The sequence below is a fragment of the Pan paniscus genome, chromosome 5 (genome assembly GCF_029289425.2).
Source record: "Pan paniscus chromosome 5, NHGRI_mPanPan1-v2.0_pri, whole genome shotgun sequence".
Taxonomy (NCBI): domain Eukaryota; kingdom Metazoa; phylum Chordata; class Mammalia; order Primates; family Hominidae; genus Pan; species Pan paniscus.
The window spans coordinates 127,907,130-127,919,227 of record NC_073254.2 but is presented as its reverse complement, the minus strand read 5'-3'; the positions used below and the strand labels follow the sequence as shown (position 1 = coordinate 127,919,227).

At 36.6% G+C, this 12,098-nt stretch overlaps 1 protein-coding gene across 1 annotated transcript in view; it reads left to right on the top strand.

The window, feature by feature from the left end:
* The window catches only part of SEC63 (SEC63 homolog, protein translocation regulator), an 83,899-nt gene that overhangs the window by 44,007 nt on the left and 27,794 nt on the right, over positions 1-12,098 (top strand). Inside the window, exons 8-13 of the mRNA XM_034962655.3 lie at positions 1,405-1,513; positions 3,667-3,761; positions 3,864-3,996; positions 5,723-5,815; positions 7,446-7,600; positions 8,928-9,075. Coding sequence (XP_034818546.1) covers positions 1,405-1,513; positions 3,667-3,761; positions 3,864-3,996; positions 5,723-5,815; positions 7,446-7,600; positions 8,928-9,075 — 733 coding nt within the window. The remainder of the gene's footprint in view (positions 1-1,404; positions 1,514-3,666; positions 3,762-3,863; positions 3,997-5,722; positions 5,816-7,445; positions 7,601-8,927; positions 9,076-12,098) is intronic.

Sequence of the window (12,098 nt, the reverse complement as noted above, 5' to 3'; positions counted from 1 at the left end):
GTCTTGCTGTATAGTAAGGTGGTGCAAACATGGCTTTCTGCAGCCTCTACCTCCTGGGTTCAAGCAAATCCTCCCACCTCAGCCTCCCAAGTAGCTAAGACCACAAGTGTGTACCACCATGCCCTGCTAATTTTTTTATTTTTTTGTAGAGATGGGGTCTTGCCACGTTGCCCAGGCTGGTCTTAAACTCCTGGGCTCAAACGATTATCCTGCCTTGGCCTCTCAAAGTACTAGGCTTACAGGTGTGAACCACCATGCCTGGCTGACACAGATATATTTAAAGTTTCAAATGAAAGTCTTCCCGCACTACCACCCTCAACTTCATTTATTTAGGAATCATTGGGAAGTTTGGTGTTTTTTCTTTCAAATCTTTTTCTATGAATTTATGTACACACATTCATTTTAAAAAAAACCTTTAATGAGATTTTACTGTATGTGTGCATTATTCTGTTTTTTTGCTTAATATATTGGGGATGCAACATATAGAAAAGCCTCATTTTTAAAAACAGCTGTATAATACTATAATACGGAGATACCATACAATTTGATTTTTACCATTTGTTACTTTTGTGACTTGTGTCCTTTCTGATCCTGGAATTCCTTTTAGTCACATAGTGAGCCTAATAATTAAGTTGTTTGTTTTGCTTTCTTCAAAGGATTGTTGCAAGAATCCAATCATATTAAGTAATATGAATGAAAGTGTCATGTCACTTGTAAAATTATGCCTACATTTGTTTATCAAGTATTTATTGAAGACATGCTGTGTGTCAAGAACCAGCTTGGTGCTTATAGCAGTGGGTAGTTTTATCCCTTTTTGGTCTTTAAGGTATTTCTATCCAAAATGGTAAATGTTTTGATTATATACATGCAGTGACTTAGTGTTTAGGCTTCAGACAGTATAAATATTTGCTAAAGAAATCACTTGAAATATGCAAGAAAGAGGTGCTTGTTGTAAGACTCAGGTATTTTTATTGTTTTATGAATATTTAGAAGATTTGACCATAAACATATTCTGCCTCAAACTTAACATTTTTCAGGGTTTTGTTTTGCTTTTTTTTTTTTTGAGACAGAGTCTCCCTCTGTCACCTAGGATGGAGTGCAGTAGTATGATCATGGCTACCGCAGCCCTGACCTCCTGGGCTCTAGCAATCTTCCCACCTCAGCTTCCTGAGCAGCTGGGACTAGAGGCATGTGCCACCATGCCCAGCTAATGTTTGCATTTTTCTTTTTCGTTTGTAGAGACAGGGTCTCACTATGTTGCCCAGGCTGGTCTCAAACTCCTGGGCTCAAGCAGTCCTCTCACCTCAGCCTCCCAAAGTGCTGGGATTACAGGAATGAGCCATCTCGCCCAGCCTATCATAGTTTTTATACTTTCTTTCTTGTTTAATTTTATTTGTGTTTTAGGGCTCTTGGTGGTATCGCTCAATACGCTATAGTGGAGACCAGATTCTAATACGCACAACACAGATTTATACATACTTTGTTTATAAAACCCGAAATATGGATATGAAACGTAAGTAAACTTTAAGTAACTTTGCTATTAATCACATTGTTTTGTGACTTACTTATGTGGGGTTGATATATATTCCTTAACTCTATACTGTTGAGATTCTATTGTACAGTTTTATAAATAGTTAATTTATATAATTAAAGCTAGAGAAAAATGCCAGCACCCTTTATCACATTTCTTAATTTATATTTTCATTATTCACATTTACTCATATATTTCATCAGAAATTTTACCATAATCCTTATGCGTGCAAATTTTGTAATTCTAGCTAACATTTATTATTTGTTGTATGCCAGACACTGCTAGTTACTGTATGTGTCTTGACTCATTTAATTTTTGCTGTGTTCTCGTAAGTGAGTGCTGTTTTACAGTACATCTTATAGATGAGGAAACTGAGGCACCGAAAAGTAACACTCTCAAGGATACACAGTAAGTGATATCCAGGATTGAACCCAGGCAGTCTGGTTCTTGAGCCTTAAACCATTATGTTATACTGTATTAATTGTAGTAAAAATAAAAAGTCTTAGGTGTGTTGAAAGAAAACTAGTGCTAGAGTATTTCATTCCCAGTTCTTATTTAAAAATTTAAGAAAAAAAATACTATTTTCACTTTCTTTGATTATATAAAGCAAACTTTGCAGTTTATCCTTGGGAGATAGAGTGTTACCTTTCAGAATGATGGCGCTGCAAAAATCATAGCTGCTCCTCCATCCCTCTTTAAAAAAAAATAAAATAAAAGAATGTAAGTTTTGAATTGTGTTTCCGGGACCAAAATGGACTTTTCTGCATTTTGGATTTGGCAATTTTACTAATTTTCTTAGTAATGAGAGAGACTTCTCATGGTTATATATGACTGTGTGTGAACAGATTTTACATTTCTGAATGAGTTAATACTACTTTGCCTTATCGAAAATATTACTCTTCCTAAAGCTGGATTGAAATGTTAATACAGAAACTTACTCCCTTATGAAAATGTTTCATGTTTATAATTTTAAGTGTGCTTTTTGCCTCAATCATTTTGATTTCTGTTTCTTTTCTGAGGGTGGTATCCTTACACAGCTTTGTCAGAGAAGCATTGTTTAGCTGGTGGATTTCTTTACACATTCTAGGTTATTTTAGCTGTTTTAGGAACAGTTATTATTAAGTAAACATTTGAGGGTAGTAATAGTAATAGCTCACACAAGTACTGTGCTTGCTGTGTGTCAGGCACATATGAAGAAGCTGAGATACACAGACATGAAGAATATTGTCTTAGGTCATTTAGCTAGGAAGTGACAAAATACCAAGGTCTGTGCACTTAACTTCTATACTATCCTGCCTTTTGTGAGTACATTACATGGATTTTTTTTTTCTCTGAGGCAAAGTTTCTCTCGTCTCCCAGGCTAGAGTACAATGGCGCAATCTCAGCTCACCACAACGTCTGCCTCCTGGGTGCAAGCAATTCTCCTGCCTCAGCCTCCCGAGTAGCTGGGATTACAGGCGTGCACCACTATGCCTGGCTAATTTTTGTATTTTTAGTAGAGATGGGGTTTCACCATTTTGGCCAGCTTGGTCTCAAACTGGCTGGTCTCAAATTCCTGATCTTGTGATTTGCCTGCCTCAGCCTCCCAAAGTGCTGGGATTACAGGTGTGAGTCACCACCGGCCTGAGGGTTTTAATCATGTGTATTTCCACAAAATCCTCTTGGGTTCCATAATAAAATTTTTTTGGAAAATTATAATGCATATTAGGTTTACAAAAGGCCTTGAGAAGTCATATAGTAAAGAAACCTTTAACTCTTGTTTACATTATTTTCAGCTTTATTTAATCATAGGGCCCCCTTTTTTCACGTGAATTATTAATACCACACAGAATACTGATGTTCTATAGAAAGTTTCTGTGGAACTTTCAGTGATTTTAATGCCTCCAGTTGCTTTGGTGTGCTTTATTTGATCTATACTTCTGTTCAGTTGTGGTGGTTGATACTGTGTACATTTTAAAAAGCGAGATGTTACTTTTTATGGAAGAAATAAATAACTTGTCAGTGGAGTTCAGATAATTTGTAGCATTGTGCATGTTTAGAAAAGTGCTTCACTTTCAAGTGAATTAAGTATCTCAGGAGGGGGAATTAATGAATGAGCATATTTATTTACCTTCATATTTCTTTTGTTTTGTTAGGTCTTATCATGGTTTTGGCTGGAGCTTCTGAATTTGATCCTCAGTATAATAAAGATGCCACAAGCAGACCAACGGATAATATTCTAATACCACAGGTTAGGCTAATTTCCCAAATCCCCCGATGAGCAGTTAAGTATTAAAGTGAATACTTTTTTTTAAAAAAGCGTGTTTTTGAATAATTATTTTATTTATTCTAGCTAATCAGAGAAATTGGCAGCATTAATTTAAAGAAGAATGAGCCTCCACTTACCTGCCCATATAGCCTGAAGGCCAGAGTTCTTTTATTGTCTCATCTTGCTAGAATGAAAATTCCTGAGACCCTTGAAGAAGGTATTTGTGATTCTGGTATCTACAGAGGTTTAGTGGGATGAAAGCAGCAGATTCAATTAGACTTAATGGTGTGTATTAGTTTGTTCTCGCATTGCTCTAAAGAAATACCTGAGGCTGGGTAATATATAAACAAAAGAGGTTTAATTGGCTCATTGTTCTGATGGCTGTACAGGAAGCATGGCTGGGGAGGCCTCAGGAAACTTTTATTCATGGCAGAAGGCAAAGCCAGAGCAGGCAAAGGCAGAGCAAGCGTCTTCACATGGCCAGAGCAGGAGGAAGAGAGAGATGGGGGAGATGCCACACGTTTTTAAACAACCAGGTCTTGTGAGAACTGTATCTCGAGAACAGCACCAAAGGGAGAACTCCACCCCCCGATCCAATCACCTCCCACCAGGCCCCACCTCCAGCATTGGGGATTACCATTCAACATGAGATTTGGGTGGGGACACAGACCCAAACCATAGCATGGTGGTGCAGTGTGTTTTGTTGCTGTTCTTTTTTGGCCAAATAATTGCTCAAGGACTTTTTAAAAAAAGAAATGTATATGCTACATAATTACTTAACAAATGGTTTGAAGATCTAAGTAAGTCAGACGTTTTGGCAAGTGTTAAAATTTAGTGCTTCAAGGTGAGAGAATGCTCTGTATAAGAAATGTTTAGTTAATTGCAGATCATACAAAAGTTCCTAATAATTTTTTTAAAGGACTTTGTAAGTTTTTGGAGGGAGCAAAATGGATTTCACAACAACCAACACCTCTCACCTCACCATCTACAAGCTTCCTCCGACAGTGGTTACCAATAATGTCTGTTTTATAGTTATTTAAAGCTTCATAAGTACTTGAAGCCATGTATTCTGCTTAAAAGAAAAGTAGTTGATTGAGACAACAGTGTTTCCAGGGATGTCATTAATTATCTCTTTTTCACCGACATTATTTCAATTAAAGTTTTAAAAGACAGTTACTACCTCTAGGAAATAAATGTTCTTTTTGAATGATATCCTACCATCCCCCACCTTCTTTAAGGCAGTAATGCAGTTAAATGCTTCTAAAAACAAGGCCATGTGACGCTTAGTAATTGGTGATAGGACAGGATGCTTATGGTGGAATGAAGGAGCACTATTTAGGCAGTATCATTGGAGTCGCTTTGAAATACTGAATTAACTAGTAATTCTGTTGCTAATGTTCTGTACAGATACATAAGCATCTCCATTTTTACTTACCTGTAAGAAGCAGGAAACAAATCATTGTTGAGTATCAAATCCATAGGTTAATGTGGTCTTAATAGTTAACTATTATATGCAGTATAAATGAAAGAGTCTTTCTCTTTCTGTAAGTTGCCCTCTTCTTCTCTTCTACGTCTCTTATCTCTCCCCCTGTATTTAGTTGACATATTTATTTTGACATATTTAGTTGATCTGCCTGCCTCAGCCTCCCAAAGTGCTGGGATTATAGGCGTGAGCCACCATGCCCAGCTGGGAGTTGGTTTATTAAGCCTAACATTATGATATTAAAAATTTGTCTTTGAAACGTCTAATCTGGGCTAGGGTTTTATGGCTGATTTTTGACATAGTGATACTGAGGAGAAACTCTTCCATTCAATCTGTAAAATTCTGAGATCATGTGAAATATTTGTGGCATAACTTTAATATTAGTTTTGGGCCACAGTGATAAAGATGCTTTAACTGTAAAATTAAAATGATCTGTTTCAGGTTTTTTATTGTTTTGCAGATCAGCAATTCATGCTAAAAAAGTGTCCTGCCCTACTTCAAGAAATGGTTAATGTAATCTGCCAACTAATAGTAATGGCCCGGAACCGTGAAGGTGAGGAGGAAATATAGTTAATTATGTTATACTTTTTCTTGCAAGCATATGCAGATTATACTTCATATTTTAGGATTTATGGGTACTCAGACTTCTGTCTGCCAGTTCAGTGAGCTTCTTCAATTTTACTCATGTCTTTTCATATTTCTTTCCTATATTTTCTATTATTTAAAGTCTATATCACAGCTCACTGTGGGTTTTTTTTGTTCTTTTTTTTTGAGATGGAGTCTTGCTTTGTCACCCAGGCTGGAGTGCAGTGACAAAATCTTGGCTCTCTGCAACCTCTGCCTCCTGGGTTCAAGCGATTCTCCTGCCTCAGCCTCCTGAGTAGCTGGGATTACAGGCGCGTACCACCACACCTGGCTAATTTTTGTATTTTTGGTAGAGACAGGGTTTTACCATGTTGGCCAGGATGGTCTCCATCTCCTGACCTCGTGATCCACCTGCCTCAGCCTCCCAAAGCGCTGGTCACTGTGTTTTTGATTTTAATTCTTGTTTTTTTTTTTTGGAGACAGAGTCTCACTCTGTCGCCTAGGCTGGAGTGCAGTGGCGCGATCTTGGCTCACTGCAACCTCGGCCTCCCAGGGTCAAGTGATTCTCCTGCCTCAGCCTCCTGAGTAGCTGGCATTACAGGCGCATGCCACCACGCCTGGCTAATTTTTGTATTTTTAGTAGAGACGGGGTTTCATCAGGTTGGTCAGGCTGGTCTCAAACTCCTGACCTTGTGATCCACCTGCCTCAGCCTCCCAAAGTGCTGTGATTACAGGCGTGATAATTTAATTATTTTATTGTTCAATTGTTTGCAAAGATTTAAAATTTCTCTTTCTTTGAATAATTTTTGAGTTAGGTCATTATTTTTTCTAACAGTGAATTTGAAATCTTTAACTGATATAAAAGTGATTCATATGTCATGTAATTTTTGTTAATTAATTATAGACAGCATCTACCAGGGCTGGAGTCCAGTAGGGTAATCATAGCTCACTGCAGCCTCAAACTCCTGGGCTCGAGCAGTCCTTCTACCTTAGCTCTCCGAGTAGCTGGAACTACAGGTGCATACCACAGCACAGAGCTAACTTTACATTTTGTGTAGAGGTGGGATCTCACTTTGTTGCCCAGACTGGTCTGGTTTCCAACTCCTGGCTTTAAGCAATCCTCCCACTTCAGCTTCCCAAAGCCCTGGGATTACAGTCATGAGCCACATGCCTACAGGCACCTAGCCATTTTTTTTTTTTTGGTATGGAAGGAAAAGAATGAGGGGATTTGTGGTCAGTAATGGAAAGGAATGCCCTTAAAAAAGGATAGTGGTTATGGTTTGTTGTTACGGGTGATGTTGGTTCTTGTCATGGTGTCATATGTTGGTGATACTGATAATGTCTGATAATTTACTATTATTTGAGGTGAGGCAAATAATTTTTCTTTTAAATCAATGGTTGTTGCTGGAAAATGTTCATTAGATCGAGTTTGTATATTTTTAGTTTCTTCTCTGGTAACTTTTAAAGGAAAATCTTATTATGATCCTCAAATTTGAGGTGTTATGGATTTAGTGTGAATTTTGTTTTTGTGATGAATTGTATACTCCTGAACATGTAAAAAGTCCAGCCCTGTTTCTTTTTTTCCTGTTCTTTCTAAGAAAGGGAGTTTCGTGCTCCAACTTTGGCATCCCTAGAAAACTGCATGAAGCTTTCTCAGATGGCCGTTCAGGGACTTCAGCAATTTAAGTCTCCCCTTCTGCAGCTCCCTCATATTGAAGAGGACAATCTTAGACGGGTTTCTAATCATAAGAAGGTAATTCTTTGCTACTTTAAAGTCAGTTTTCAGCAGTTTGTCCTGTCACTTAAAGGTAACATGAATAAAAGTTTTCTGGAAATGGTTACTATGCATTTTTTAGATTTAGAATGTCTTAAATACTCTAAAACTTTCTCTCAGGTGGTTCTGTTAACATTTTCTTGACTAGGTAGCTGTGTTTTATAGTATTTTACTACTGTAAGTAGTTTTACTATTTTGGGGGTTGGTGCATTTAAAAAGTCAACAGTTAGTTCCTTATATTATGTTACCAAAAATAAATGTACTGTCTACTTTACAGTCATTTTATTCTTGGCTTAAGGTTGGGCAATTGTTTACTGGTTAAGCATGAACAACAAAAACATTTAATAAATCAAATAAAGACAGTTCTTATTTAGAATATATAATCTATAGTATAAACATGATAATGAATCTTAAGATATAACAAAAATTTGTGTAAATGAAAAACTTGAGGAAATATAAGAAACTGAAGTTACAATTCTAGTAGGAGATTTTAAACATTATTTTGTATATGATAGATAAAGCTAGCGGAGAATAGACATTGGATTTGATAGTATATTAATGTAGAATTAATAAATGCATGTTGGAAATTTGTATCAGAGTTCTCTGTCCTTTTAAGTACTCATGTTCCCCTTATAAATTTGATTGTATGTTAAGTCATAATTAAAAACTTCAGAATCTAAAAGCAGAGATTTTACATGCCTCATGATCTAATCTGTGTCTTTGAAAGTGAAAAATAACTAGCACCAAACACCTGGAAAATTAAAGAACACGCTCCTAAGTAACCATTTTGCCAAGATGGATATTACTGTAGTAACAGCTATATTTTAAGAATGACAAAAATGAGAATATTGCGTAGTAAAACTTTGAAGGTGCGTCTTTATTGAGGTTTATTTTTACTTTTATTAGGTAAAAGTAAACGTTTATTATTAAAGGTTTGTTAATATTAAACCTATTAATTGCTAATTAAAGGTTTTTGTTATTAAAATTGAAAATAAACTGAGGACATCAATTGACAAAGTTCTTGGTTGAGTCAAGATTCTTATTTTTTCCCTCCAACTTTATTTTTTCTAATTTAAAAAAATAAGCCTGTATTAACTTTATAATTTAAAAATTCTTAATTTAAATTTTCTTGGAGAAAAAGGTCATGAAATGCCATATCGTTATTTTGTGCTTTGAAATGCACATTAATCAACACTTTTCTAAAAGTTGCTGGATTTTGTTGTGGTTAACATGTAAGTAATTTTCTTTTTATGAAAAGCTTTGTGAGTTAGGGAATTATGTATTTTCTTTCTTTTTTTTTATTCAGTATAAAATTAAAACTATCCAGGATTTGGTGAGTTTAAAAGAATCAGATCGTCACACTCTACTGCACTTCCTCGAAGATGAAAAATATGAAGAGGTTATGGCTGTCCTTGGGAGTTTTCCATATGTGACCATGGATATAAAATCACAGGGTAAGTGGGAGGTTTCTCTGTTGAACATTGCTTCCCTTTTGATAGATTGGTTCTCATTTATTTGACTCAGGATTCTCAAAACACTGTACTTAATAACGTAACTTGTTATTAGACTTTGCAGAACTGTAGTTTACCTGTCAGATTTACTATGTTGGAAAATGATTTATACCTAATAGTTTGAGAACACTGATAGAGTCCTACTTTTATTATCCTCATAATGGGATGAAGTCTGAGCACTCTGTTCTGTAGTTCAACTTTTAGCAATTTCTTAACTTTCCAAAGAATGATGAAGACTTCCAGGCATAATAAAAGAATGAGATATTTGAAGTATATTATTAGTATGAAAGAAATAGCTGCCTAGTTCTAAAATTAAAATTTTAAAACCCAACTTATTTATGTTAATTAAATGTTGAAAATTACTGTGTTTTATGCCACATTTCATGTGTTTTTCTTGCCCTACCTCTATATTTTCTTTGAGGGAAAAAAATAAAGGCTATTTTTCTACCTATATAATTGCCCTGTGTTTCTATTTCAATATCTGAATGGTCTTAGAATACTGAGAGAATTAGAGACTATCTGCTCCATTCTTTCATTGTGGTGGTGGTCTGAGCTTTAACATTTGCTAAGTTACTATTATGAGAACATTCTTTTAGTTACCAAGAATACAGGGATATATTAATAATGGTTTCTGTCTTTATTTTATTTATTTATAAATAATTTTTGAGACAGGGTCTCACTCTGTCGTCCAGGCTGGAGTGCAGTGGTGCGATTTTGGCTCACTGCATCCTCTGCCTCCCGGGCTCAAGCAATCCTTCTACCTCAGCCTCCTGAGTAGCTGGGACTACAGGTGCACACTACCATACCTGGCTAATTTTATTTTTTGTATTTTTAGTAGAGACAGCGTTTCACCATGTTGCCCAGGCTGGTCACGAGCTTCTGGGCTCAACTGCTCCACCTGCCTTGGCCTCCTGCAGTGCTGTGATTATAGGTGTGAGCCACCGCGCCTGGTTTGTGTCTTTAAAGAGAGCTTATTGTCTAGTTGAAGCAATAGGCTTAAAAATAAGACAAGGGCTGGGCCCAGTGGTGTCATGCCTTTAATCCCAACACTTTGGGAGGCCAAGGCAGGGGGATCACTTGAACCCAGGAGTTCGAGACCAGCCTGGGCAACATAGTGAGACCCTGTCTTTATAAAATTAAAAAAAAACACACACACACACCAAGATAACATATGCTAAGTGTTAATGTGAATGACACAGACATTGTACCATTTATTTATACAGCAAATATTGAATGCTGTGCACTCCTCTAGGTGCTGGGGAAGCAGTGGTAAGACATAGCCTCTGCTTATTGAGCTTGTATTCTAATAGGAATTGAGGAGAGGTGAATGGCTCCCAAAGATTGGCATGTTTGGGAAAGGAAGGCAAACAGTGCAGTCTGGTTTCAGTTTGGCTGGAGTGTAGCATATGTGTTGTGAAAACTTGGTTTGCTTTGGTGAGGAGTTGGGGTTGCCTTGTGGGGCCATGAGTTTTCAGACTTTAAAAATACTAATTTAAAAGCTGTATTTAGGACTGTGCTGATTTAATAAAACTGTCCAAATAAAAATTTTGGGACTTAGAGATACTTTGTGATATTAAGAACTGTTAAAAGTATACCCTTTTCTTTTCTTTCTTTTTTTTTTTTTTTGAGACAATCTTGCTCTGTTGCCCAGGCTGAAGTGCAGTGGCACTATCTTGGCTTACTGCAACCTCCACCTCTAGGTTCAAGTGATTCTCCTGCCTCAGCCCTCCCAGGTAGCTGGGATTACAGGCGTGTGCCACTACCATGCCCAGCTAATTTTTGTATTTTTAGTAGAGACGGAGTTTCACCATGTTGGCCAGGCTGGTCTTGAACTCCCAGCCTCAGGTGATTCACCCACCTCAGCCTCCCAGAGTGCTGGGATTATAGGCGTGAGCCACCATGCCTGGCCAAAAGTACATGCTTCTTAGAAAAATGAATATTAGAAGAGATTTTCTTATAGAAAGTAGAAATTTAAGAGTGTTCAGCCTCACTGACAAATATTACCATGGATCCACTCCATGGCATCTTGGATAGACAGTTTATTTATATTTTTACAGTGCTGCCTAATTATGTAATAATAGTGCTATAGTTGGTGAAGGAGGAGTAGAAGAAATATAGAAGCAGGAAAGGGGCATCTGCATGATAATAATGCTGGAGATGGTGGATCTCCTTCCCTACCTTGCTAGAATCTGTAATAGAATCTCCTGTAGTCCTTTTCTTCACTTTAAAGCACCAAACAGCAGGTCAGCATTCATGTAGTTATTTCACATGACCTGCTTGTGCACATACAGCTGTGCAAAATGAAAACTGTAGATTAATATGTGGCCCAGATTTGATTTTTGATAATGGAGACTTCCAGGGTGAAGAAGGGATACCATACCCTATGTTGATACCCAGCTGCTGCACCTTGTAGCGGGTAATGGAGATAGCAATTGCAGATTATTGGAGGCCATTCTTTTCAACTGATGGTATGTTAGTAAATGCCAGACCAGTATGAAAAGTAAACATAACAAACTTAAAACTGTAGGTAAAAACATGTAAGAAGAACTATCTTACATATAAAATCTGTAGAAAAAATGAATTAATGATCACATTTGAATGGAAGGTATATTTGAGTTATTTTATTTTTATTTATTTTGTTTTATTAACTTTATAGTAGAGTTTTTGGGGGTATGTGTGGGAAATATGGTTTTAAAAATTAATTGCAAAAACACGTATTTAGTACCATTTATTGAAAAAATACTTTTTCAAAAGTGCTTTTTAGTGTAAAGAGGATATATTTGTTCTTGCCTTTAAAAAAATAAGTCTCTTTAGTGTGGTTAGGAATACTAGCTTTCATTATTTTTTTCAGACAGACATTGATCATACAGGTAAAATCTTGTGAATGTAAGGTTTGCACAGTTTAATAGGGTGACAGAACCCTATTTTTATGTCACTGTGAGAGAACTGTGTTATGGTAGGTCTCA